Genomic DNA, 25,002 nt, shown 5'->3' on the forward strand with positions numbered 1-25,002 from the left:
CATAGCTGTCGGTATCCCAGAACTGGGGTACCCCTCTTGCTGTGTCTAGGCAAGGGCCTTGTGGTTATCCTTGACTACGTTCAAACAGCCGGACCCTTGCGGTCCGGAGCCCTGTTCACCCGACAACGGTCCCGGACCCGTCCCCCGGCTGGGAAAGGTCTGGGAGCACCACGTGTTCCGGAAAAAGCAGGCGCTCAGCCCGAACAGTCGGGGGTTCCGGACCTCCCGTGGAGGTCCGGACCCCCGCGGAGTCCCGGACCCCTGTATAGTAACCAGACCCCTCACTAAGGGAAGGGATTGACACCCCGCCTCGGGGAGGTCCGGAGCTGCCACGTGTCTGCAAGCACAGACACGTATGTAAGGCCGCTTGGTCTCCATACTAAGGTTCACCTACCACTGCATTCATTGCGGTAGGTGAACATCCGCATTGATATAGCAGAAGCCGAGGCGATTCTTTGACCAGGGAACACTATTGATCGCGTATTACCAAGACGTGTGGTGGAGCCGCTGGTGCCGCCCACGCCGCGCCTGTCAGTCTGCCATGACAGATGGACACGACGGCTCGGCTTCACCCATTATGACGCCTACATAATAGCCTCAACAGGCCACGCCGCAAGCTACGTTTCCCCAACGGGCACCTTACTGACGGGACAAGAGAAGACCTCCCTGAGTCAGAGGGGCAGCAGGGCATGGAAGCATATCGGAGAAAAGATTCACAACTACTGTAGCCATTTAAATACTCTGCGCAGTATACTACACAGTCACGCTGGGCCCGCTTGTCGGAGCCTCAACGACCAATGTATCCGCACCCTTGATCTATAAAAGGGGGGGCGCCCGCTAGAAGAAGGCTCAGGCTGGAAAAAGGCCAAGGCCCGGCAGAGGATATGTTCATATACAACCAAGAACAATACTTCTCCCAGTGGATGTAGGGTATTACGCTCCGGCGGCCCGAACCACTCTAGATCGTGAGTTCATGTGTGCTTGCCTCCGTGCTAGATTAGCCTAACCGCCTAGTACTTCCCCGAGTCCTCCCTCACCGGGAATAGGCGGGTGCGCTCCGCCACCCGGCTGTGGGTACCCTAAAAATCCCACGACAATAGCCTATCTGAATGAATAGATTTCTGTTCCCAGTTCGCTATCCGTGTCCTCTCTGTGCAACTACTGATCAATAAACGATTTCTGTTCCCAGTTCGCTATCCGTGTCCTCTCTGTGCAACTACTGATCAATAAACACAAACACATATGAAAACCTGATTAAGTCTGATTGTCGTATTTATATCTTGACACGATCCCTGAGTTAGCAACTCGTGAATTTTGGGAACATCATCTTGCGACTCCAATGCATGTCGGGTCAAAGATAACCTGATCCACCGTGTCACGAACCAAATGGTAAATAACACGAGATTGTAATCGTTCGGGAGAACCGAATCCAGCAAACTGTAAAAAGAAAAAAAAACTAGGGCAAATGGAATAAACCCTGGTTAGTCTACGAGGCAGCGGCAGCGCAGAAGGCATCTTTTGGGTGGATTCTATACAACGCAAAAAGAACTGTTCTATACATACAGGCAACTGGCAGTTTAGTTTTCCACCGCTGTTATATCCAAAACCATCTGCACTAATAATGCTAACAAATGCTCCTCTCCAAGATTTTGGAGTGCGACTGCCCTTCAACTCTCTTGCCACATCGAGCATCCCAGCTGCTGAACACGGAACTCATAATCGCAGCAGGTAACCGAGTGAAGTACCAAGAAGCGCCACGTACACCACAAACAGCAAGGGAAAGCCCACTTGACTCCTAGGAGCACCCTTCTTTCTTAGAAATACCTGGCCAAGACAGGCATGATATTAGAAATAATATAAGTTGGATAACTAAAGCCAACTGGAAAAAAAAACGATCATAGGAAAGGAGCAATTTCATCTGACGTACATGGGTCCATGTTGTCTACCTCAGAAAAAAATTACATATATCAGCAATCAAAACCGATAGGAAAAAGAAATTTCACGAAAAAACATCAAATTCCACAGTGGGCAGTTAATGCCAACTATTCTGCTTTGTCATGTGCCATGGCTAATTTTCAGATAGAGGTAAATATCTCAGGTGACTATCCATCAACCATGAGGATCTAAAGACATATTGGGAAATAACTGCAATATTGGTTGTCAGATGATATCTGGGGACCACTAAGCATATGAACTCCTGGATGGATAGCTCCTGCGGCGGATAAATGCCTCGACCGGGAAACATGGCATGAAGAATCTACCTGAACCAGTTAATGGCTTGATGCATTGATGTGCCGATCTGACAACGAAAATGCAGCCCCTCATTCATTGTGACTATAATGTGCTGTACCTAGAATTTCAGGCCAAACAGCAACAGGAGGGGGAGGGAGTTGTTGCTGAAAGGCATTTTAGATTTTTCAGGTTTCTTCTTTATGAGTAAGGTGCAAACCATGTGTTTGAATGCCCTTTCTTTTAAGCTATAGTATATACAGGTCTTCTATATTTTTCAGACATCTATATATTGGTGAAGTTCAAGACATACCATTTCTTGCTGTAACTTATCCCGCTCCTGGGTGGTACTTCTGCTCTCTTCTCTTAGCCTTATTATCATCCTTTCAGCCTACAAAACAGAAACATAATAGAGTATCTTGAGAGTTCAATTATAATATTATCCTGATACTTGTTCAGGTGATCCAAAATATCCCATGGTGTTCAGCTTACCTCTTCCAATTTTGATTCAAGATTGTTGAGCTTTGACTTCAGATTCTGAACATCTTCAGTTACCTGGTACATATGCATAAGCAGAAAGTCAACAAATCGGTTGGACAACAAGAATAAGGAACCTTTTGTCCCGCAGGTAAGGTAGGCTAAAGATGAAGCCAATGAGAGCCAGACACAATAGGTTCATATTATGTTGACTTGAAGGCTGTGAAAGAAATAAATAAGGACTGTGTTATGGAAGGTGCATACTCACACACTTGTCTAATTCAGTTTTCTCTAGCCAATATGAGGGCCACAATTCAAAACTAAATCCCATTTTTAATTAGGTCTTCACCATCTTATTTCATAATTATGAAATTTTAAACTGTTTGGGGGGTGGGGAGCCAGTAGTAAGAGTTCTCCTTGGGGCTTATGTGACTGTGGTGGCTAGAAGTTGGCTTGTAACTAGCACTACATTGTATCAAAAACATGTTTGACAGACGTACTGATTTTTATCTTATATTAAGCTAAACTTAGGAAAGTAGGCATACAGTGCACTAGGTAATGGAAACTTACATGAGATAATTGATGGTTCTGCACATTGAAAAGTCCTCGATCACTTAGCATAACAGCTTCTTTAGGAGTTTTCTCCAGTGGAGGAGATTCCTTAAAAACTGCAGTGCTTTGTTTCAAAGGAGGGGATTCAATCGTAATAGCAGAGGCATGTTCAATTGTAACAGTAGAGGCATGTTCAATTGCAATAGCAGATGAATCTTTTTTATTGGAAGGAGATTCTGTCAATGCAGCTGGCACTTCATTTATTGGCACAGGAATTTCCCTCAAGCCTGGAGTCTCTTTGACAGGTGAAGGTATTTCAGTTGCAATTGCTGGAGTTTGTTCCAGAGGGGGACGAACTTCTTTTGCAACAACTGGCACTTCGTCCTCTATATTTGGCATCTCTTTCAGCACAGGAACTTCAGCAGCTGGCTCAGTGTCATGAACTCCATTGATGGGTTCCTCTTCAAGAGAATGGGATGCACTAACAAGGACAACTCTCAATTTACTTTCCTCGATGTACCTGCCAGTTTCTTTGGAGAACTGACAAGAAAAGTAATAGTGAGATTTACAATTGGAGCATGACATGAAAAGAACACCATGCGATTATGGGTTATAGCTATATGCTTACAAAGGCAGGAACAAGGTCCTCATCAGATGTACCATAAGGAACAACTGTGGTCTGCACCAAAAACTTGTCTTTTAATTGCATGTCTGGTGGAGCAGTTCGGAGTGCTTGCATGGTAACTACATTTAAGTAAAAAGCAGGCGCAAATAATATAAGAGAAAATAATAATGTAGTTAACATAAGAAGAAATCTGACAAGGTAAACAAAAAAGACAGAAGTTTTATTACTTTTGCCATGTACCAATAGCAAGCGCACATGTGAATTTAATGGGCAGGGAAAGTAAAGAAGGAATCCACTTATAATGAACATCAAACAAGAGGAACAGACCGTTCAATTTAGAAATGATTTAGGATTTAGATAGTTACTACTTACTACCTCTGGTCTGAATACTTATCGGTTTAGCTTCATGCACATTGAACCAGGAGGATATCAATAATTACTGAATTGCCCTTTTTTTCTTTACTTGCTAATATTCCAAGATGGCTATCATGTATCTCCATTTTAACTTCAAACCCTCAAGTAAGCATAATGCTTAGATGTAGATTCATATGGGTACTCTCAAGATGGTTCTACTTCAATGAACCTCCCATAGAAAAACCATGATTATCAAAAAAATTGGCCCATAGATGCATACCTGTGAATTCACATGTTTTCCTAGGAAGGATAACTCCAGTATTTGGTCGAACACAGTATCTTTTTGGAGATGTTGTTTTAACCTAGCCAATTAGAGAAAATGAAAGACAAGATCAGATATCACAGTTTTCTATATGCTCAAAACACATTCAATGTGATCATCCCATTTAGCATAAAATGAGAGCAGAATACACAAAGCCTAGGCAGCAAAACATCTAGTTATAGCTCTAGCATAATCAGAAACTAACTAGATGATTAGAGATTGGCATTTCTTCCCAAGATGCTTCATGATCATCACAAATACCCACTCAACATTATAGTAAATAGTGGAGAAATTTTGCTTAAGAACAGAATATTAGAAGTTCGGACATTACAGTGTCAACCCATTAGTACAATTGGAGAAAGACTTTGAGAAGAAAATAGGAAATAATTGAGATGTATTGCTGACAAACCTTGAAAGCAACATATTCATTGGACTTGTTGACTAGATGGACAGTACATGAACTTTGTTTCTTCACCTCAACTGAAAACCAAGCAGGAAAATGGGGGTCAGATTTTAAAACTGAAGAAGAATGCATACAGAATTCGATGTTTGAAATGAAATGACACTTTTAAAAAACACTATCAGAACAAAGATGTATGAATGTATAACTGTATAAAGAATAAGAATGCTGATGGTACCTATAATAAGATCGACAAGAATAAGAATGCTGATGTTAGCTCTAATAAGATCGACAAGAATAAGAATGCAGATGTTAGCTCTAATAAGATCGACCAGCTGATCTATTTTAAGATTTCAACATGGGTAAGGTATCTGTGAGAGACATTTGGTTCATCCTGTGAAAATCAGAGTCTCCATTTGATAAAGCACATATTCGACAAGTGCATTGCCCATGTTCTTCATACAGAAACCAGAGAAAAAATAGTGACGTGGAAAACTCATAGACCTTCTAAAAAGATCAGTAACATAACATTTCACTACGGGTCCCACAATTATTACTCTTAGCATATTCATTGTGTCTTTTTTTTCCACGAGAACACTCGTAGGACCATTTTCACTTCATTGTGTAACATTTTTGAGACAAAATCAGTTACAGCTATGATTGTACTCAATCCAGGTCCAGCCCAATAGCACTGCAACACAATTGCAGTTTATGGCTGCCAATTAATTTACCATGTTCACAAACCTTAACACCTTTTCCTCTCATCAAGTTCCTTCTCTCTCAACACAATTAATATTGGGAAAGGTATGAGCCATTAGCTCACTTTCATGTTAACAAACCAAACACGAACCAACTGCCAAGCAGACCCCTCCCTCTCTGCCTATCTCACACGCTGACACCCCCCACCAGCCACCAGACTTTACAACCACTCGCACTACAAAATCTATCTGTTTCTAACCAAACGAACAGAATTGAAGCAACCAACTAAAGTATAGTCTAGAAGAAAAGTTCCGAGCTCTACACTGTCACGCATTACTGACAAAGTAAAGGGGGCGAAAGGCTATGCTCATTGCTTCGACTGGATCCTCTAATCCACCAGTGATGAGATAGAAAGAGAAATTCTGCAAGGTGGTGGTCTAAAGTTGACGAAACCGCTAAAACTGAGAAAAGCACGCAGAGGAAAAATAAAAAGTTGACGAAACCGTTGCTTTCCAAATTCACAACTCCCAAGGGGTTTAACTTGGCTGCTACTCCATCGAATACATCTCGAAAAGTTCCGAGTCCCATCCCCCAAACGCAGCAGTAACAATTCATTCATAGGAGAGCTATACCCTGTGATCAATTCAAAGCACTCGAACTAATAACCAGGCAAAATCAACTCAAATCGGCGGAAAGCGTTCGAAACCTCCGCACGCCATACGGAATCCGCCAAGCGCGAAACGCTAGCTACGCTGCTAACGAAACATCGAATCGAAGCGGACAATCGAGACCACACGCCGCGGCAAGCGAGCGCGCCACCAGCATCATCTACTCGTGCAGTTCGCCGGCCGAGGCGGATCAGAAGAGCGGAGCAGGGAGGAGGCGGGAGGGGACTTACAGGTGAACTGGAGCTCGCGCGGGTGGATCTCGACGAGGTCCTGGCCCATCGCCGCCGCAGGCTCCGCAAACACACCCGGCTACACCACCAGTCCACCACAACCAGAGCGCGCGCCGCTGCCCACTAGTAATTCGCAGGCGGCACCGAGTCTGGCGGGCGGGGTCGTGCAATCAATCAATCAATCCCCGTCCCGAAAGCCTCAGCGTCGCTCGCGACAAGGACCGCCCTCCCAATCGCAATAGCAGCAGCAGCAGCAGCAGAGGAGGAGTTGGAGTGAAGACGACGGGAGGACGGGACGGGGAGGAAAGGGAGGGGAGGGGAAGGGAGGCCACTTCGTCGTCGGCTCGTCCCTCTGTCCCCTCGCGTCCGCGCGGCGGTTTTGACGAGGGAGGTCGGAGCGGAGCGGGGGACGCGGAGCAGGCGGCGAGGTTTCCCAGGGGCGGGGTGCGGGCCCGGATTTATCGGTGCGGGGTCCAGCCGGCAGACCTCTGCCCGTTTTGCAGATCCGTCCCTACTCCCTACGCGCCCCCACACCTTTTCACCTCTCACAGCGAACGTGGGCCGCGCTCGTAAGCTTGGCAATAAATAATATTTTATAAGAGGAAATAAGTCGAAATAAGTCAAAACAAGACAAGCCGAATAACCTCGTAGATCAGGCCCTTTGAGTGCAAGGTGGTGTTTAGATGCATAAATTTTTATGTGTAAAGTATTATAACACTTTCGTTTGTATTTAGTAATTATTATTTAATTATAATTACTAGATTTAAAAAATTCATCTCGTAAATTATAGACAAAATATGTAATTAGTTATTATGTCGGCGCCCAAGTAGTAGTAGCGTCGACACAGCGGCGTGGATTTCTGGCAGGTGGAGCCGGCCGCCTTCACCGCCGTGTCGGCAGTGACGTGGCGGTGCTCGAGCGCATAGTGGTGGTCAGTGCCGGTGACTATGGGCCTTGAATTTGGGTGGAGGGCCGCTGCTAGAGTCACACGTACACGCATCGCCCCGGCGTGGAGTGGATCGCCAAACGGTACGGTGGGCCCAGCTTGGGAGCCAGGTGGAGCGTCGCGGTTGGTTGGGAGGCGGGGTCACTGTCAGTTTTGATGCTGTGTGGTTCCCGCTGCGAGCCCCGGGGAGGGAGCCGACGACATCGCCCAAGGATTTCCACATGGCTGCAGAGTGCAGGCCGGCAGGGTGCATACCATCATCCACTCTTTTCTTTAGTTGCAATCAGCTAATAATATTTTTTTTCACATTAAATCAGCATCATTTCTCAATCAGCCAGTAGTATTTTTTTCTCACAACAAATTAGTACCAGCCAACAGCCACAGCACAGCGAACAGAGTAGTTTATCCGTAAAAGTTACAAGACGATCCGAGCCGTACTGGTACTAATCTTTGCCATTACTGCCGTAAACAAGTTTAGGAGAGCGACCAAGAGCATGTCGCGCCCGCTTCTTTAACCATCGGCGACGGCGGGGGAAGGTTATTAACTGCGGCTTTTGATTGGGGGATCGGATGTTGTTTTAGAAAAGTGGGATCGGATGTTGTTACAGTTGGAAGAAACACCGTTCTGATTTGCGACAGGCTAGTGTAGTAATGTATCATGATTAATTTGTCAAGTTTCAGCGAATAATCATCTCTGTTACTCTGATAGCAAATATGTAACGTGTATGTGAGCTTCGATAGCAAGACTTTTGGGTATGTAGAGCAGCGGTGGGGCTAGTATAGCCTACACCCACAAATGTAGGGCAGAGTGATGATTACAGTCTACTAGCTATGAAGCAAACGCGTTGAGCTGTTTAGACAGTGCACCGGTTTTTAATTAAGACTAACACGCCAGAGAGAAAAAGGAACATTTGTACAAAGGAAATCCTTTTCTCATTCAATGATCTAATGACATGGTGGTCATGATTTAAAGTTGTCCGAGTTCTAAATAAAACATTTCCCTGCTCAAAAGGTACTAGTACACACTGCTTTGGTATTGCTACGCCTTTGCAAGTAACAAATTTGTCTGCTTGGCGAGTAGCTGAAAAAACAGCTGTTTCGCGATGCACGGGCTATAGCCGGCTAGCTCCTTTTCCGTGGAACATGTGCTATATGTCGCGTTTTCAGACGGTTCACAATTGTTGCAAACAAAGTTTGAAGTATTTTTTTTAAAAAAAAACTATACTTTTCACTTAAAAAACTAAAAACGTGTACGTGTGGGGGAAGTTGATTTCCTTGCAAGCTACTGCTACTCGCTCGGCTAGGCTCATGTTTCCTCTGCGGTGGTTGAGCTTTCGTCGTCCAATCGAGCCAACCGACACGGCCACTCCGACCATTCCCTTCCAACCAAGCCATGCCAAGCTCCAGGATTTCAGAAAAAAAACGCGCCCAGCACTCCACTGGCCGGCGTTGTTCGTCGTCGTAGTTACTGACCGACCGACAAGCAACGAAACGATGGCAGCTCGATCGATCTCCACTGACTGACTTTGGCTGCGCCCGTCTCTGTTCCATCCAGTGCTGCTGTACGTGCTCTTCTTTTCTTCGTTCCCACCAGCAGAAGCCCGGGTGCTAGCGATGACTACTGCTGCAATTATTTGGTCTAGGATGAAATAAAAAGAGGGTGTCTTTAGTCATTATCATGTGATGAGGTGCTGGGGGTGGGGAGGAGACAGGAGACATTGACACGCAGCTTAATTGCTCATGCTATGGCGCCATCATCAGATCTTTGTGGGCTTTGCGTGGGCCAGCTGTGCGCGTGAGTTCTGCTTGGGCCCCTCCCCTCTCACAAAATAATAAGGAAGCCAGCCCGAATTCGGCCCAGCGTGAGACATACATAACCGCGAAGAAAAATATCACATCACGGCAAATGTCACTTTTGCCGGTCTTCGCGCAAATACAGGAGTTGCTTGGGCGACTGACAGTCAAACCATCACACAAGACCTAATAATATTTTTTTTTTGTTCAGGAACAAATTTTTTGTATTGCTGAAATAACTAAAAAATCATTTCGAAATAAAAAAAATTATTCTAAAATAAATTTGATCGAATTACATATGTGGGCCGATTTGTTAGACTACTTTAGGCCCAAAACTTCAAATCTGAAGTGGAATTCTCCTTGTGCGACAGTTCGCATAGCAATAACTCGCTTTACTCCTAATAGCGCCCGGTCTTCGGCCTGGCCTTATTTCACATTTTGAAAAGCAAAGATGCTCGTTTATTTTTGTTGGCAGAGCGCTACAGTAGTAGTACTTCAGCATAAACAAAACGGTACTACATGGATTACACGTGGGACATTTCGATATATTTGTAAGGCCATGTTCTAAAGTGTTAAAAAGTGGCCATGTTGAAGTCGAAGTTGCCGCAGTTAGTGCGGATTCCAGGGAGCGGCCCCCGGAAGCCAAACGCCTCCTTGTCCAGGTCGAACAGCAGCAGGTGGTCCTCCATCTGGAACCCACCAAAGATGAGCGCCGGCGAGCCTGGAGCCACCGTCTCAAGGAACGCGAAGCACACGGTCCGGTCGTTCACCTGCACCAGCGAGGCGTTACCCGCCAGCAGCCAGCTCCCGCCCCCGTCCAGCAGCACCACGATGTTGGCCACGGCGAAGCCGAGCCGGGTCGAGCTCAGCGCCGACACCTGGTAGCACATCTCGAACGGCTCCACCGGCGCCGCACGCGGGATGCCGCTGGTCGCCGCGTCGAAGGCCCTGCGCAGTGGCCGGTAGATGTCGGACCGCAGCGTGGTGTAGGGCGTCGCCGTGCTGAGCATGACGCCGCCCGTGCCGCTGCGGGCGTCGAGGTCGAAGGTCCCCGGCGGCAAGGGCACGCGCTCGTTGTTCACCTCGATGCCGGTGACGCGGACGTAGTAGGCGCCGTTCCTGGGGCTCTTGAGGAAGTGGAATGGGTGCGGGTCCTCAAAGAAACCCTCGGCGACGTCCACCGGCGGCGCCGCGAGGAGCTGGAACGGGCCGCCGCCGAAGATGGCCGCGCCGCTCCTGGCGCCGCTGGTGGGGAGGCACAGGGCGAACCGCTTCGGCACCTTGAGCGCGGACGCGACCTGGGACGGCAGCGACAGGGGCAGCCTCGACAGCCCCGCGACGCCGGCGGCACCCGTGGGGAGCGACGCCAGGAGCGCGTCGGGCGCGCAGGACCCGAACGCGGAGAAGGACACCGGGAACAGCGGGTTCTTGCCGTCCGTGGCGTTCGCGGAGAGCGGCACGGCCGTGACGTCGCCGCGGCCGCACTGGCCGGTGGCCACCAGGTTGTACGGGCACGCGGTGCAGGTGCAGCGCCTCCCTGTGGCTGTGGGGTTGGTGTTGGGCTGGCTGCCGCTCGTGCAAGCGCAGCCGCCCGGCGGGTTCCTGCCGGCGACCCTGCACACGCTGGAGTAGCACGGGATGGTACGGTGCGCCGGCGCGCACGTGGACCAGAGCAGTGGGCCAGCGAGGTCGAGGACCAGCCGCGCGCCGCCGTCCTCGATGGGGATGGTGTAGAGGGAGGTGGAGGGATCCTTGAAGATAGGGGTCAGTATGGGCTTCGCCGGCGGCTGCTGATCGGCGGCAGGCGCCCCTTGAGGCGACACTAGCAGCAGCAGCAGTAGTGAGAACACGAGCAGCGACATGACGGAGGTGAGTGTGTGATTGGTGCTTGTGCTAGGATCCGTGCATGGGTTTGCATTGATCACCCTCGCTTTATATATAGTGCGTGTGGTTGGCGTTCTGGATTGGAGGATTGAAGTGAAACTTGGTCATTTACCTTGTGCTGGCTGAACTGCGTGGACCGACAGATCAGTCAGCTGCAGCATGGAGTATGAACTGTGGGCACGGCGAGTACATGCACCGATGCAAATGGGGTTGCCGTTTCCCAAGGCTTGGATGCGCTCTAGCCTCTAGCAATGCCAAAACAGCGTGCCGCCGCAACTTATACATTATTATACAGTACATACGAACAGGTCGCACCGTCCTGCCATGATCTAATACAGTAATACTAAGTTGTGCTGAGAGAGATCCTCCACGGCGACTTGACGATGCTTACAAGAAGTTCCCGTGGTGTGCAGTTGACATTGGGCATCTGACTGTACTGCTCCCATGGGATCCACGGCAGTTACCCACACCGGTGGTAGCACAGGAAACAGAGGTGCCTATGCAGTAAGATCATCTTGTTAAGAATGAAAAAGGGTGATCTCACCCGTTTATTCAAACACAAGAAGACCAAAGCTGTTCCCGCCCTTTGACTCCCATTCAAAGCTCCACGTTCACCTACAGGACGTGGGTTACAGGCCACGATCCCAAGTTCATGGGTTATGGAGGATTTGAGCGGGAATGGGAGGAGTTTAAACTCCTTTTGTAATTTATAAATAGCCCCAAATGATCAATGAAAATGCTGTTCATTCACTCTCTACATTTTGTGTCTCTGTGTTCAATTACATTGCAAAGTCCATTTACAACACGTTATCAGCACTTGGCTCCTGCCAAAACTGAGAAGAAGGGCGAAGAACTCCGGCGAGCTTGGTGAGCATGCCTTACCTCTCGCCATTCCTGTTCGATTTCGCCGTCGACATCCCTCGCCATGTGCGTGCCCGCCGCGTCCGTCGCTTCTTCCGGGAGCATATCGCCGACCTCATATGGGATCCACGCCACCGCAGCAGTGGCTCCACCTCCGTCCGCTGTCGTGCACGCCTCACCAGAGAGGCCGCGCGTCGTGCCGAGCTTGATGGTGACCCTGCGCGCAACGATGACCCAGTCCTCACACCTTCATCTCCACCTCTGGCACCGGCGGTCCTCGACGAGTCGAGCATCGCCGAGCCAGCCATCGCTCCTCCAACCCCACCCCCAGTTCTGGCTCGCCGCAACGCTACGGCGGTGGCCAACCGCCGCCCAAGCCTACGCCGGTCATCCCAAACGGGTGCTCCCTGCACGGCCCTCCCCGCTTCGGCGAGGGGAGGCTTAGGCGCGTCCGGAACAGGGCGAAATCGGGGCGGGGAGGGCGGGATCAGCCACGCCATGGCCGAATCTGGGCGGGGTGGTGGTGCACCAGGAGAGGAGGCTGTCACACCCGATTTTAAGGACAAACTGAATGCATAACTATATGTATGCCAGGATCAAGTTTCATACATATAGAGATATTATAAGTGAATAATCAGTAACAGTATCACGAAAAAGAGAATTAAAACAACTAAAAGACAATCACTGCGTTCGGCTGGTGACTCCAGCTCCAGCGCTACAGTATTTCCTTCTCACATCGCTCCAGCTCCAGCCTCCAGCCACCAGCCAGGTAACAGTGTTTTTCTCTCACACCACTCTAGCTCCAACCTCCAGCTCCAGCCTGCCGAACGCAGTGAATCAGAGTTATACAGGTTATCCTAGAGACAAAGGCTCCAAACTTCATAGGCAATCGACTGGAGGGTTGCGTACGACTAGAACTTAGCAGCATCTTCAAAATACTTCATACATCTTGTGGCAGAACCACTTTGACTTACACCAGCTCGAGTGCGTTAAACATCTAAGCACACCTCAACCGGTATAATCATTGGTCTATCGTGTAACATCCCGATGTAACCACTGGATATCCGATCATAACACAAGTATACGTCCCGCACGAAAGCGAGTCAGAGATACAATATTCTACAATATTTTACATCACATAGATAAGAGGTGTAATTTACATCAGAGTTTTGAAGCTAGTAAACTGAAGTTCTAGCTTTTACAAACTTATTTAGAAGATTCTAAAAGAGTTAAAAGTAAGCTACGCTTACTTTAGAAGTTCTGCAGCGGAAATTAAAACACAACTATACACAAATGTCGTAGGGTAGATGCCATGGTAAGCCCGAGCATGATATCATTCAGCCGATTCATTGCTAGTCGGGGATGGTTCCCACTCCATAGACCAGCCAGGAGGTAAAACACTAGGCCAAGTCAAACTAGTGTTTAGGTCTTCACAAGTCATTCTTGAAAACAAAATCACCAACAAGACTGAGTATACTAATACTCAGCAAGACTGATCTGATTAAGGATATATAGTAGCCCCATATCTAGACATGCTAGGCTTAGAAAGGTTCTAGGGTTTTTTTTTGCTGAAAAGCAACAAAGAGTATGTCCTTAATTTCAAATTTTAGTTTTTAGATTCTAGTTTTATTAACCATTCTATGTAAGCACCTATCTATACAAACATGGTAGAAGAATTAATTTCATCCAACCATATTAAGAATCGTTTTGTTCCACTTCTTACTCTATGTAGCAAAGGGATTAAACAGTCTCAATTTCCGCGAGAAATGGACGATTCTGAATCGAATTTCCAACCTTTCAAGAGTAAACCTAACACACACGCTTGGAGTACTGTCAAGCCACTCCCAAACAACCGTTGGCTTCTCATTCTGGTTCATGGATCAGTGCCACTCTCCCCGACCATAGAGAACCACCACATCTCTATACCCGTGGTGTTGCAACATCATTTAACTTCCTGTCTTTAAGAGAAAGTGGGAGGTATGTCCACTTGCCGGGCCGATCAGTTACTAGGCTTACCGTGTACCATATTTACTAGGCTTACCGTGTACAAAAGATTCAAACAATTCAATTCAAATTTAAATTCAAGATAATTTAAACTCGAGTTGAACAGCAAGCAATAAAATAATGCAACGCGGCATGAATGCAAAACAAATCGAAAATCCTTATTTAATTTAGAAAAAACAACCAATCTATTTTCTTTTATACTAATTTTACTGTGAAGAAAATAAATATTGAAAAAAAATATAAAAATTATGAGAAAATTCTTGTTTTATTTTTAATTTTAAACACATTCTGAAATTCGGAAATTCCAAGGTGTGACAGAGGCAGCGGGATCTGGCGCAACGGCGACGGCGGCGGACCGGGCGGCCGTGCAGAAGAGGAACTCCAATTTATTGACCGTGCGGCCGTGCAGAGGAGGAACTCCAATTTATTGACCTTATTTATTGAGCGGGCAAACTCTTGACAACCCAAGGCAAGATCATCTATCTGATGCACTCAAGCACTGCAGCACTTGAGAGTTCAGAGGTACAGCAACGGATTAATATAAGTTATAGGTAGCTGGAGCAAAGGAACCCCTAGCTAGGCACTAGACAGCCATGGTGAAGTTGAAGTTGCTGCACGTGGTCTGCCTGAACAGCAGCAGGGTGCTGACTGCTGAGGCCGAGCTGCTGCTGCTCCTCGGCTGTGTTTAGATGAGGTGAAAAGTGGGACAAAAAGTCGCATCAGTCACTGTAGCATATTATAGCACGTTTTGTTTGTTTGTGATAAATATTGTCCTATTATGATCTAACTAGGCTCAAAAGATTCGTCTCGCAACGTACATCAAAACTATGCAATTAGTTTTTTATTTAACTACATTTAGTACTCTGTATGGGTCATTTACTATATTTAATGTTTTGATGTGATGGAGATGTGATGGAAAATTTAGAATTTAGGGGAAGTTTTTTGGAACTAAACACAGCCCTCGTCGAACACCAGCAGGTTGTTCTCCATCTGGTACCCGCCCATCACCGTGGCCGGCGCCTGCTGGCCGTAGTGCTCGTACCCGAGCTCCTCCGGCTTTATCTCCAAGAACGCGAGGCACACCGTGGCGTCGTCCACCTGCACCAGCGAGTTGGCGCCGAACACCGCGTACCTGGTGCCATCCTCCATGATCAGGTCGATCTGCGGCACCGCGTAGCCGACCCGGGTCGACCGGAGCGCGCTCCTGTTGTAGCACATCTCGAACGGCGCCACCGGGGCGACGCGCGGGATGCCGAACCCGGACGTCGAGGCGTTGTCGAACGCCTGCACGAACGGCCGGTACACGTCGTCCCGGAGCGCCGTGTACGGGATGGTGGTGGAGAAGCCGACCACGAGCGGCGTGCCGCCGCCGTAGTAACCCAGCGGCACCGGGTTTTGGTTGACGTTGATGCCCTTGATCCAGATGTAGTACCCGGGCTGTTCCTGGTACCTGCGGAGCGGAGTGAACTCCATGGCCGCCGTGATCTCCGGCCGCCATGGCGGGAGGAGGAAGAGCGGCCCCCCGCCGAAGATGGCCTGGCGCGCGTCAGGTCCCCGGACGCGCACCTGCCGGCGACGGGGTTGTACGGGTGCGCCGCGCACTTGCCGCGGCCGTAGCTGATGGCGCCGTCGCCGTCGCCGTCGGAGCCGGCGTACGCCCAGCAGCGCGGGCGCATGTAGCGGTTGGCCTCCGCGCACTCGCGCTCGTAGGGCTCGAGCGCCGGGTGCGAGGCGTCGCACGTCGACCAGACGAGCTGGCCGGAGAGGTCGAGGACGAGCGGGCGGCCGCCCTCGAGGGGCGCGGTGTAGAGCGAGGTGGACGCGTCCTTGGTGATGGGCGTGACGAGAGGCTTGCCGCCGCCGCTTGCTAGCGTGCATGGGGCGAAGGACGCGGCCAGGAAGAGGCAGAGCGTGACGGCGACGAGGAAGGATTGGCGTTGCGACATTTTTGTTTTCTGGTTGGTTTAGCCTGCGAACTGTGTGTTAGATTTGGTGCACAACTTGGTTGCTTAAATAGCGAGTCTGTGCGTGATAGGATGCTTGGCTTTCGTTGGTAAATGGCAATCTATCTATAGAGGCAGAGGCAGATCTGATCGTTTCTCACGTGCACAGTAGCTCTCGGAAATGTAAACTGCTGGAGCTCGTGGACTTCATTTTTTTTTCTAAGACAAACACTGCGTTCGGCAGGCTGGAGCTGGAGGCTGGAGCTAGAGTGTTGTGAGAGAAAAATACTGTTATCTGGCTGGTGGCTGGAGGCTGGAGTTGGAGGGATGTGAAAGGGAAATACTGTAGCGTTGTAGGCTAAACCACCAGCCGAACACAGTGCAAGTGGTTTCCAGATTGGCGAGGAGAGTCAACAGCCGACAACCGACTGATGACTTGATTATTATTACTGAAATGTGGTGCTCGCGGCCGCGGTCAAAATAATCCGTAGGATATTATTATATAGAAGATTCGGAGTTCCCGTTTATTTGTAGCTATTCCGAATTTCACTGTAATGCCATGACAGTAGGTTTCGTTGGGCACATATAGTTTCCACTATTCTGTAGTGGTACTATGGTAAATTTCGTCCTAGCTGATCCCCAACGGCTTGTTTAGCCATTCCCATCGCCCTACCCTACTCCATGAACATCAAGGTTGTTCACTAGGGGGCCGACTATGTTAGTTACTTCTTTCATGATGAAATATTAGCACCTGTCTTGTATTTTTATCTTAGGATATAAAAGAAAAAGGAATGCTCGACATTAAAAAAAGTGTCCCCATTAGAGAAGCACAAGAACAATACTGTAGTTTTAAGCTTCTTATGGTGTACATGTGTATTTTGTGGACTTTTTTGAGCAGTTGTATTTTGTGGACTAGGCCCATAAAAATACCAACTTCTTTCGATCATAAGCCTTATAACTCTAATACTGGGCTTGCAGATTAGGCCCAAGTCGTGCCAGGCTACGACACCACCACCGCTTATGGTAATACCTTTATTATTTTAGGCTGGGTTCAAGTTGGCCCGATTTTTGCAGGCCACAAAGACCAACGACAAGCCCAGTCCTAAATGACTGCCGGGCTTGGCTACGCAGGCCAGGCTTATATTTCGCCATAGCTCATGTAACTGACTCTCAAGAACCGTAAAAATTCCCCTAAAAAAAAGAACCGTAAAAATAGCCATGTTGAAACTGAAATGCCCTCTATCTAAAACTCTAAATCCTGTTTATTTGATCGGCACCAGAACTCTGCAAAACCATGCACCAGTGTTCTACTTATATTTTCTGGACGCTCTAAACAATCACACCTTCATTATTTAACGAATGTTGTTTTCACACAAAAGAACAAGCTCGCAAATCTCAAAATCGAAGGGGGAAAAAATGAACACTCATACAAACTGCCAGACATGAACAAGTAGAAACACTCAAGCAGCGAGGGTGAAGTTGAAGTTGCTGCACGTCGTCTGCCTCCCGAAGAGCAGGCTACTGAATCCGAGCTGCTTCTTCTCCTCGTCGTACACCAGCAGGTTGTTCTCCATCTGGAATCCTCCGATCACCACCGCCGGCGCGGCCTTCTCCTCCTTGTCCATCTTGACGAAGCCGAAGCAGGCCGTGTTGTCGTCGACCTGCACCATGGAGTTGCCGCCGAACACCGTCCAGTTGGCGCCGCCCTCCAGCATCAGGTCCACCTGCGGCACGGCGTAGCCGAGCCGCGTCGACCCCAGCTCCCGCGAGTCGTAGCACAGCTCGAACGGCGCCGCCAGCGGCGGTGTGACGCGCTTCCTCTCCGCCGTGGCCCTGTCGAACGCCTTCACGAACGGCCCGGAGCTCCGTGTACGGGACCCGCGAGCTCAGCCCGACGACGGGCGGCCCCGCCGGCGGCTGCACCTGTTCCTGGTTCACGGCGACGCCCTTGGCCGAGATGAAATAGCCGGGGAGCGCCGGGTTCCTGCGGAGCGGGGTAGTCCCGGCCAGCGTCATCGTCACGTCCGGGCGCCCTGGCGGGAGGAGGAAGAGCGGCCCGCCGCCGAAGATGGCCACGCCCTGGCCGCCGCTCGGGAGGCAGAGCGCGAACTTGTTGGCGACCTTCTGCGCGCGCGACACCTGCGCGGGCAGCGACACCCTGGAGCGCGCGAGCCCCGCGACGCCGACGGCGCCGGCCGGGAGCTTGGCGAGCAGCGAGTGCGGCGCGCTGGCGGCGACGGCGGGGAAGGAGACCGGGTGGAGCGGGTTCTCGCCGTCGGTGTCGTTGGCGGTGACGGTGACGCGCGTGAGGTCGCCGGAGCCGGCCTTGCGCGCGAAGGGGTTGTAGGGGTGCGCCGTGCACTTGCAGCGGAAAGGGTCGTCCTCGTCGGGGACGCCGTGGCCGGTGCGCGGGCAGTCTGGCGGGTGGTAGCTGTGCGCGTGCGCGCACACGTGGTGGTGGCACTCGAAGCTCGGGTACTTGGGCGGGCAGGTGGACCAGATGAGCGGGCCGGAGAGGTCGAGGACGAGCGGGCGGCTGTCCTTGAGCGGGGCCGTGTACAGCTTAGTCGCCGCGTCCTTGGTGATGGCCGTCACCAGGGGCTTGCCGCCGCCGCGCACCACGGCAGCAGCGCCGAGAGGCAGCAGAGCGAGACGGCGAGCTGCAGGGCCTGTGCGCGGCCGGGGCTCTGTGGTGGTCTCGTGCTGCGCGATCGAAAGCTGTGCCGTGTGTTGAGTGCTTAAATATTTGCGGTGCACCGCGCTGCAGATCGATCTTGGAATGCTTGGCACGCTCCCCCCCCCCCCCCCCCCCATGGTATCGCCAGCTTTCGTGATTGGTCAACCATACAGTATTGGCTAGCTGGGGAGTGCCGCGATTCTCGTCTGGGGACTCGCCGAGAGGCTTCGATTCTCCACTGCTTCCGTTTAAGACAACCATGTGTCAAGTCTGAACAGAATTGATCCCCAGCTCTTGCATACTACTCATCACTCTGTTTGACAGCTCCAGCAGATTCTAGGCCAACAGTGTTTTCCTCTTACACTGCTCCAGCATCAGCTTTCAGCCACCAGCCAGCTAACAGTATTTTTCTCTCACACTACTACAGCCACTAGCTCCAGCTCCAGCTCAGCGAACAGTTGCAGCCGGCAGTATGTGGCCAGTATGTGGGCAGCCGTGCAGGATTAGCGGGTGTCGGTCAAAGTGCAGGTGGGGCGGGTTCTTAAACGAGCTAGGCCGCCCCGCAAAATGAGCACATGTGGCTGATGCGGCCCAGCTGCAAGGCTTCTGCGGCTTGCTTTGTCCACGACGCTAAGCCCAACGGACACCAGCAACAACCCGCAAAGACCCACAAGAACCCTCAATAACCTAGCGCTCGCTACCGCCGCCGTCGCTGCCGCGGTCGACCACGACCCCGCGCCGGCGCCTCATCCCGCACCTCGACTGCACCCTCGCTTCTACCCCTTCCGTTGGATAGGAACGGATCCGCCCGACTACCCCGCGCTGCCTCCCGCCGCAGGTGAGTGTGCCCTCCACCACGCTTCTCCCTCCCTCACTGTCGATCTGCCCCGGGCGATGCAGTGCGCGGCCGCGGCAGCATCTCCAACCTACTAGGCAGTAGACTAGTACCTCCGCTACTAATTCCCTCGTTCGGCCGGGCTGATGGATTTGTTAATCCTCCCGAGGCGGAAGCAATCTGCTGCTAGCTGCTTTAAAAGCAAGGCACATATGGCGGTGCGCGGCCTAAAATCTGAGACGATCTGCAAGGTGGCGGGCTCACTCAGTTATTTGGCGTTAATTTGCATCTCAGCATGTTCATCTTTGCTGCTTTTGCATCTCAGTATGTTCATCTTTGCTGCTTTTGCATCTCAGCATTATTTTCTTGTTTATTTTGCTTGCAATTCTGAATCCTCCGGTGTGTACTAGTTTGTCTGGTTTGATACTAAGTGTTCATGGTTTTTTTGGGTTTTTTTGGATCCATACCATTACAATTTTTAAAGTTTGGAGAAACACCATTACTATTCGTCTATTTCGAAACATACCATTATAATTTTTCGCTTCTCGCAAAAATGCAAAAATGACACGGAATACGTATGGAGACAACATGGGCCCAGCTGCAGATGTATATGAATACGTATATTGCATTGAAGGCCCTATTTCTTATCACTGACTCGCGGGCCCCACATGTCATCTTCTTCTTCATCCTTTCCTGCCGCCCTCCTCCTCCCATTCTCTCTCCTCCTTCCCTGCCGCCTCTGCATCTCCTCCTCCCTCCTCCGGCCACGCCCCGCCGCCAGCACGCCTCAGGGCTCGGCAGGGAGGACGAGCAGCAGGGCGGCGTGGCGCACAGGCTCCTCGGCACGGCGGAGCTGGCCTCCCTCCCCTGCTCCCTCCCCGGGCAGGAGCGCGGCGTGGCGAGTGGCCGGCCGGAGACGCGGTGCGGCCTGGCGCACGGCCGCCCCCTCCCCTCCCCTGTCCTCCTCCCCTGCTACCTCCAGAGCGCCCCAGGGTGGCGCACGGCCCTCCGCACCGGGGAGCTCGAGCAGGCCTCGCATCGGAGGATGGCGGCGACCACGTGGCGGTCGGCTCCCCTGCTCCTCCATCCCATCCCCTGCTCACTGCAGCGACAGACGGTGCGTGCCTCACCGGTGAGGGTGGGGATCCCCTTCCATGGCGGACGGGCGGCTCCTCCCTCCCCACTCGCCGGCGCTGCTCCTGCATCCCCCCTCGCCGGAGGCCCCTGCTCCCTCTGTCGGCGCGCCGGCCACGACCCTTGCCTTCCCCGCGCTCGCCGGCCGCCATCTTCCTTCTCGGCACCGGCGCCTCCCTCCCGTGCTCCCTGTGCCCCCATCCCCAGCTCGTGGGCGACACGGACGGTGTGCGAGGAAAGGACGAGGGCACGAATGGCGGCGGGCCGGTGGCGCGGGCAGCAGCAACTCCGCCCCGCCGGCCCCGGGAGGGAGGAGCAGGGGCGGCGCGCGGCTGGTCTGCCCCGCCACCCCCGTCCTCGTCCCCGGCCTCGCCCTGAGCCCCTATTCCGGCGTCGCGGCGCGTTCGCTCAGATCCGGCGTCGGGTGGAGAGCCGCCTCGAGCTCGACCTCGGCCGCAGGGAGGAGGAGGGCGGCAGGGAAGGAGGAAGAAGAAGATGACATGTGGGGCCTGCGAGTCAGTGATAGGAGAGAGGGCATTCAATGCAATATACGTATTCATATACACCTGCAGCTGGGCCCATGTTGTCTCCATACGTATTCCGTGTCATTTTTGCGAGAAGCGAAAAATTATAATGGTATGTTTCGAAATAGACAAATAGTAATGGTGTTTTTCCAAACTTTAAAAATTGTAATGGTATGGATCCAAAAAACCTTTTTTTTCTCAGGGCCAAGGAAAGATTTTCCTTGCAGTAGTTCCTCAGTCGAAGCACCGGCAAAGATGAGCATCTTGATCTGCGACTTGGAAACTAGAAACATTTGTTTGGCAACTGCAAATCATTGGTGTAACTAAAGAATGCCTTACTGCAGATCTTGTAATCTTTAGTGGCCATCTTAGTTCACCTTTTTTATTCTTGATGATTGATGTACTAATCCTAGTTTGATTGATGATAGAACGATGCAGTTGTGATTTTTGTTTTCACTCAGTATTTTAATTTATTTTCTATCAAATGTAATCGATACTCATTGGGGATTGATACTAGGCAAACAAGCAGCTGGTTAGCTACCTGTCTAAGCAAGCAAGCAAGCTAGATATGTATACATGCGGGTTATGCGGGGCATGCGGTGTCTGCCACAAGGCCCGCAAACTGTGTGTTGGCCACGTATTAATCCTTGTGGGCAGCCACAAGCCCGCAAAAAATGTTAGCGACAAGCTTAGCGGCTTTGCGGCCGGCCGCAACCCGCCCCGCCTGCACCGTGAGGTGTCGGTGATTGCATTCTGAGCTCCGTCCCATGAGCTAACCATCAGCTGCATGCAGACATCTCTCTCTCGAACGTGGCCTGCACAAACTGAATGAGGTCCACGACGCGGGTGTTCTAGCAGCGTACATATCGGATCTTGCCCGTTCTCCTCCATGCCTCTGGTCAAAGGTAGTAGATTATATATATTGATGCAGATGGAATTCTAAAGTTCTAGTACGGCGCTCGAGGTCCATCGATGCCGTGCTTTCCGCAACAAAGCTTCCGGTTAAAATTACTAACCGCGGGGAAAACTCTCTATGGCGGGTTAGCGTGGTGCAGCCGTGTTAGAACTTGACCATGCACGGCTGGAGGAAGGAGGAAGTTGGAGCAAAAAGAAGGCTAGAGAAAGAATAATGAAGTATCCAAAAAAAATTCTATAGTATCCGTCACATCGAATGTTCGGACACATGCATAGAGTCTTAAATGCAGTTGAAAAAAATAACTAATTACACAGTCTGACTAATTAGCACGAGATGAATCTTTTAAACCTAATTAGTCTATGATTGGACATTATTTATCAAGTAACAACGAAATGTACTACCATGTCAAAACCCAAACTTTTTCGCAAACTAAACACAGCTTAGTTCAGGTGTGTGAGGAGGATAAAATAACCACGCATACTGTAGACAAATTTCCGTTTTATGCAGCCATCATGATGGATCGCCTATTTCGAGAAAAAAATATGGATATATATGAGCAACACTTCAACAATGTCCCCCTATCCACAAGTAGATAAAAAGCTACTATAGGTATCTAGTTATATGCAGCCAACTATGGGTGAAATCGAAGTTACTGAACAAAGTAAAGAATAGCAATTTGGCAAAAACCGAGCTGCTGCTTCTCTAGATCGGATCGAACTACATCAAGCCGTTCTTCATCTGAAAGACTCCCATCACCACCACGGCCACGCTAGGGTCCATGATTCACACCTTTAGTCACTTTTTTTCTTTTTCTCCCCTAACATTATTTCTCCTTTTCATTTTATCTTCTATCCATACTTATCCTACCTTCCTATATATTCTTATTCTCAATTCCCTCCTTCCTTTTTTTCTCCCATTTCCTTTCCCCGCACTCATCATACCTTATTTCTTCCTCGTATCCTATTTCTTCACCTATATTTTCTATAAAATTCTAGAATTTTTAGAGTAAGTTCACCACAAAACTTATTCAAACAACCCGTTAGAAAACTCAGTTCGTATATATAAATTGCATTTTAAGAACTTTTTTAGTCATTTAAAAAAATCTCCATGAAAAGTTACCCTAAATTTTCTTTTGAGAAGTTGTACTAGAAAGGTTGTCCCAGTAAATTATCTTGAAATAAAATGTTCTTATAAATTATTCAAAAAAAAAGTATGTAAAACTGTATCATTAATTTATAAGTTTTCAAAAAAAACGGAGAAAGTTGTGAAGAAGAAAAATTAGCCAAAAAAACAAGAGTTGCAGCTCCTGGCGCGTGTTATATGACTATATCAGAGCCCGCTTTAGTTGTCTTGGCTTAGTTTGATGTTGCTCACACACAAAAATAAGAAGAAAAATACAGGTACTCAGTTTCTGTCGAAAATGCAGTACGCATGAGACAATGGTGCACATGATTGCAAAATGATAGTTCTTAAATACGTGACAAATTGAACGTGGCAGATGACAACTATGATCGAGGACGATGAGCGTCCACTATCCAGTAGAGGAGACCAATACCTGCTGTACCTATGCAGGTTTACAGTTTCATTACATGCATGCAGTCAGAAGTCTAGTGAGACTGCGTGAAATTGAAGTTACTGCACGCCGTAAAAATCTGCAACTTGGCGAACCCGAGCTGCTTCTTCTCCAGGTCGAACTGCAGGACGTGGTTCTCCATCTGGAACCCTCCGATCTCCACTGCCGGCGCCCCGCCGTATCCGCCCTTCTCGGGCTTCATCATCTTGACGAACCCGAAGCACGCCGCCGTGAAGTTGTTGACGTCCACCATGGTGTTGCTGCCGGCGATGAACGTCCAGTTCTTTCCACCTTCGAGCATGAGGTCGATGTCCGGGACAAGCCAGCCGATCCGGGTCGGGCCCGGGAGCGTCTTGGAATCGTAGCACAGCTCGAAGGGCGCCACCGCCTTGACTTTCTTGCTGTTCCACTTCGCCGTCAGGGCCTTGTCGAACGCGTCCACCAACGGGCGGTACACGTCGGGCCGGAGCGCGGTGTACGGCGCCCTCGTGCTGAGGACGACGCCGCCGGTGGCGAGCGGGAGTTGCAGCTGCGCCTTGTCGACGGCAATGGCCTTGACGGGGAGGTAGTAGCTGGAGCTGCCTCTCTTGCTGAGCAACGGGGTGCGCGTCAGCGTCGTGAGATCAACCCCCACCTCCGCGGGCGGCGAGGTGCTCGTCATGAGGAACAGCGGGCCGCCGCCGAAGATCGCCACGCCGGCACCGGTCCTCGGGAGGCAGAGCATGAACTTGGTGGCGACGCCCTGCGTGCGCGCGACCTGCGCGGGCAGCGCCACCCTCGACGCCGCGAGCCCTGCGACGCCGACCGCGCCGGCGGGGAGCTTGGCGAGGTGCGAGGGCGGCGCGCAGGAGGCGACGGCCGGGAAGGAGACCGGGTGCAGCGGGTTCTTGCCGTCGGTGGCGTTGGCGGAGAGCGCGGTGCGCGTCAGGTCGCCCGTGGCGGACTTGCCGGCGAAGGGGTTGTAGGGGTGCGCCGTGCACTTGCACCGGAACGGGTCCTCCTCGTCGGGGACGCCGTGGCCGGTGTGCGGGCAGTCGGGCGGGTGGTAGCTGTGGGCGTGGGCGCAGTCATGGTGATGGCACTGGAGCGTCGGGTGGGGGCGGTCGCAGGTGTACCAGATGAGCGGGCCGGAGAGGTCGAGGACGAGCTGGCGGCTGTCCTTGAGCGGGGAGGTGTAGAGCGAGGTGGCGGGGTCCTTGGTGATGGCCGTGACCAGGGGCTTGCCGCCCTTGGGTGCCGCCGCCGCCAATGTGCAAGGGGACAAGCAGCACGCCGCGAGGCAGAGCGAGACGGCGAGCAGCAGCGTGGCCGTGGCCTCGGATCGCGGCATCTTGGGCAGGCTGTGTGCCTGTGTG

The 25,002-nt window shown here is 50.8% G+C and overlaps 4 protein-coding genes, 1 long non-coding RNA gene and 1 pseudogene across 5 annotated transcripts; 1 reads left to right on the forward strand and 5 right to left on the reverse strand.

Moving 5' to 3' along the window:
• Positions 1–1,346: 1,346 nt before the first annotated feature.
• LOC120709198 (vesicle-associated protein 1-2-like) lies at positions 1,347–6,918 on the reverse strand. Its single transcript, XM_039994744.1, has 8 exons — positions 6,557–6,918; positions 4,969–5,039; positions 4,518–4,599; positions 3,887–4,002; positions 3,277–3,798; positions 2,722–2,784; positions 2,543–2,620; positions 1,347–1,824 (listed from the first exon to the last, which is right to left on the reverse strand). Exons 1-8 carry the CDS (start codon positions 6,603–6,605, stop codon positions 1,714–1,716), a joined length of 1,092 nt encoding a protein of 363 aa, XP_039850678.1. The 5' UTR covers positions 6,606–6,918; the 3' UTR covers positions 1,347–1,713.
• Positions 6,919–9,738: 2,820 nt separating this feature from the next.
• On the reverse strand, positions 9,739–11,181 carry LOC120710831 (chitinase CLP-like). The gene has a single exon (XM_039996401.1). The coding sequence runs from the start codon at positions 11,156–11,158 to the stop codon at positions 9,869–9,871; it is 1,290 nt and encodes a 429-aa protein (XP_039852335.1). The 5' UTR covers positions 11,159–11,181; the 3' UTR covers positions 9,739–9,868.
• Positions 11,182–14,508: 3,327 nt separating this feature from the next.
• On the reverse strand, positions 14,509–16,004 carry LOC120710316 (chitinase CLP-like). The gene is made up of 3 exons (XM_039995946.1): positions 15,591–16,004; positions 15,002–15,549; positions 14,509–14,693 (listed from the first exon to the last, which is right to left on the reverse strand). Exons 1-3 carry the CDS (start codon positions 15,989–15,991, stop codon positions 14,629–14,631), a joined length of 1,014 nt encoding a protein of 337 aa, XP_039851880.1. The 5' UTR covers positions 15,992–16,004; the 3' UTR covers positions 14,509–14,628.
• A 1,312-nt stretch (positions 16,005–17,316) lies between these two features.
• On the reverse strand, positions 17,317–18,926 carry LOC120710317 (annotated as a pseudogene).
• Positions 18,927–19,318: 392 nt separating this feature from the next.
• On the forward strand, positions 19,319–21,707 carry LOC120710833. Its single transcript, XR_005690023.1, has 2 exons — positions 19,319–19,503; positions 21,361–21,707. It is a non-coding gene; the product is annotated as an uncharacterized LOC120710833 (long non-coding RNA).
• A 1,801-nt stretch (positions 21,708–23,508) lies between these two features.
• LOC120709199 (chitinase CLP-like) lies at positions 23,509–25,002 on the reverse strand. Its single transcript, XM_039994745.1, has one exon. The coding sequence runs from the start codon at positions 24,975–24,977 to the stop codon at positions 23,682–23,684; it is 1,296 nt and encodes a 431-aa protein (XP_039850679.1). The 5' UTR covers positions 24,978–25,002; the 3' UTR covers positions 23,509–23,681.

The sequence above is a fragment of the Panicum virgatum genome, chromosome 5K (assembly GCF_016808335.1).
Source record: "Panicum virgatum strain AP13 chromosome 5K, P.virgatum_v5, whole genome shotgun sequence".
Classification (NCBI taxonomy): domain Eukaryota; kingdom Viridiplantae; phylum Streptophyta; class Magnoliopsida; order Poales; family Poaceae; genus Panicum; species Panicum virgatum.

What these genes read in the sequence shown, in the direction of transcription:
- LOC120710316 (XM_039995946.1), bottom strand. Translation starts at nt 15,991, where the DNA reads ATGTCGCAACGCCAATCCTTCCTCGTCGCCGTCACGCTCTGCCTCTTC. An exon ending in TGCGCGTCCGGGGACCTGAC is followed by an intron (nt 15,550 to 15,590) that starts GCGCGCCAGGCC and finishes GCTCTTCCTCCT; the next exon opens with CCCGCCATGGCGGCCGGAGA. An exon ending in GCTGGTGTTCGACGAGGGCT is followed by an intron (nt 14,694 to 15,001) that starts GTGTTTAGTTCC and finishes CGGCCTCAGCAG; the next exon opens with TCAGCACCCTGCTGCTGTTC.
- LOC120709199 (XM_039994745.1), bottom strand. Translation starts at nt 24,977, where the DNA reads ATGCCGCGATCCGAGGCCACGGCCACGCTGCTGCTCGCCGTCTCGCTC.
- LOC120709198 (XM_039994744.1), bottom strand. Translation starts at nt 6,605, where the DNA reads ATGGGCCAGGACCTCGTCGAGATCCACCCGCGCGAGCTCCAGTTCACC. An exon ending in ATGAATATGTTGCTTTCAAG is followed by an intron (nt 4,600 to 4,968) that starts GTTTGTCAGCAA and finishes CTAATTGGCTAG; the next exon opens with GTTAAAACAACATCTCCAAA. An exon ending in AGAACCATCAATTATCTCAT is followed by an intron (nt 2,785 to 3,276) that starts GTAAGTTTCCAT and finishes CATATGTACCAG; the next exon opens with GTAACTGAAGATGTTCAGAA.
- LOC120710831 (XM_039996401.1), bottom strand. Translation starts at nt 11,158, where the DNA reads ATGTCGCTGCTCGTGTTCTCACTACTGCTGCTGCTGCTAGTGTCGCCT.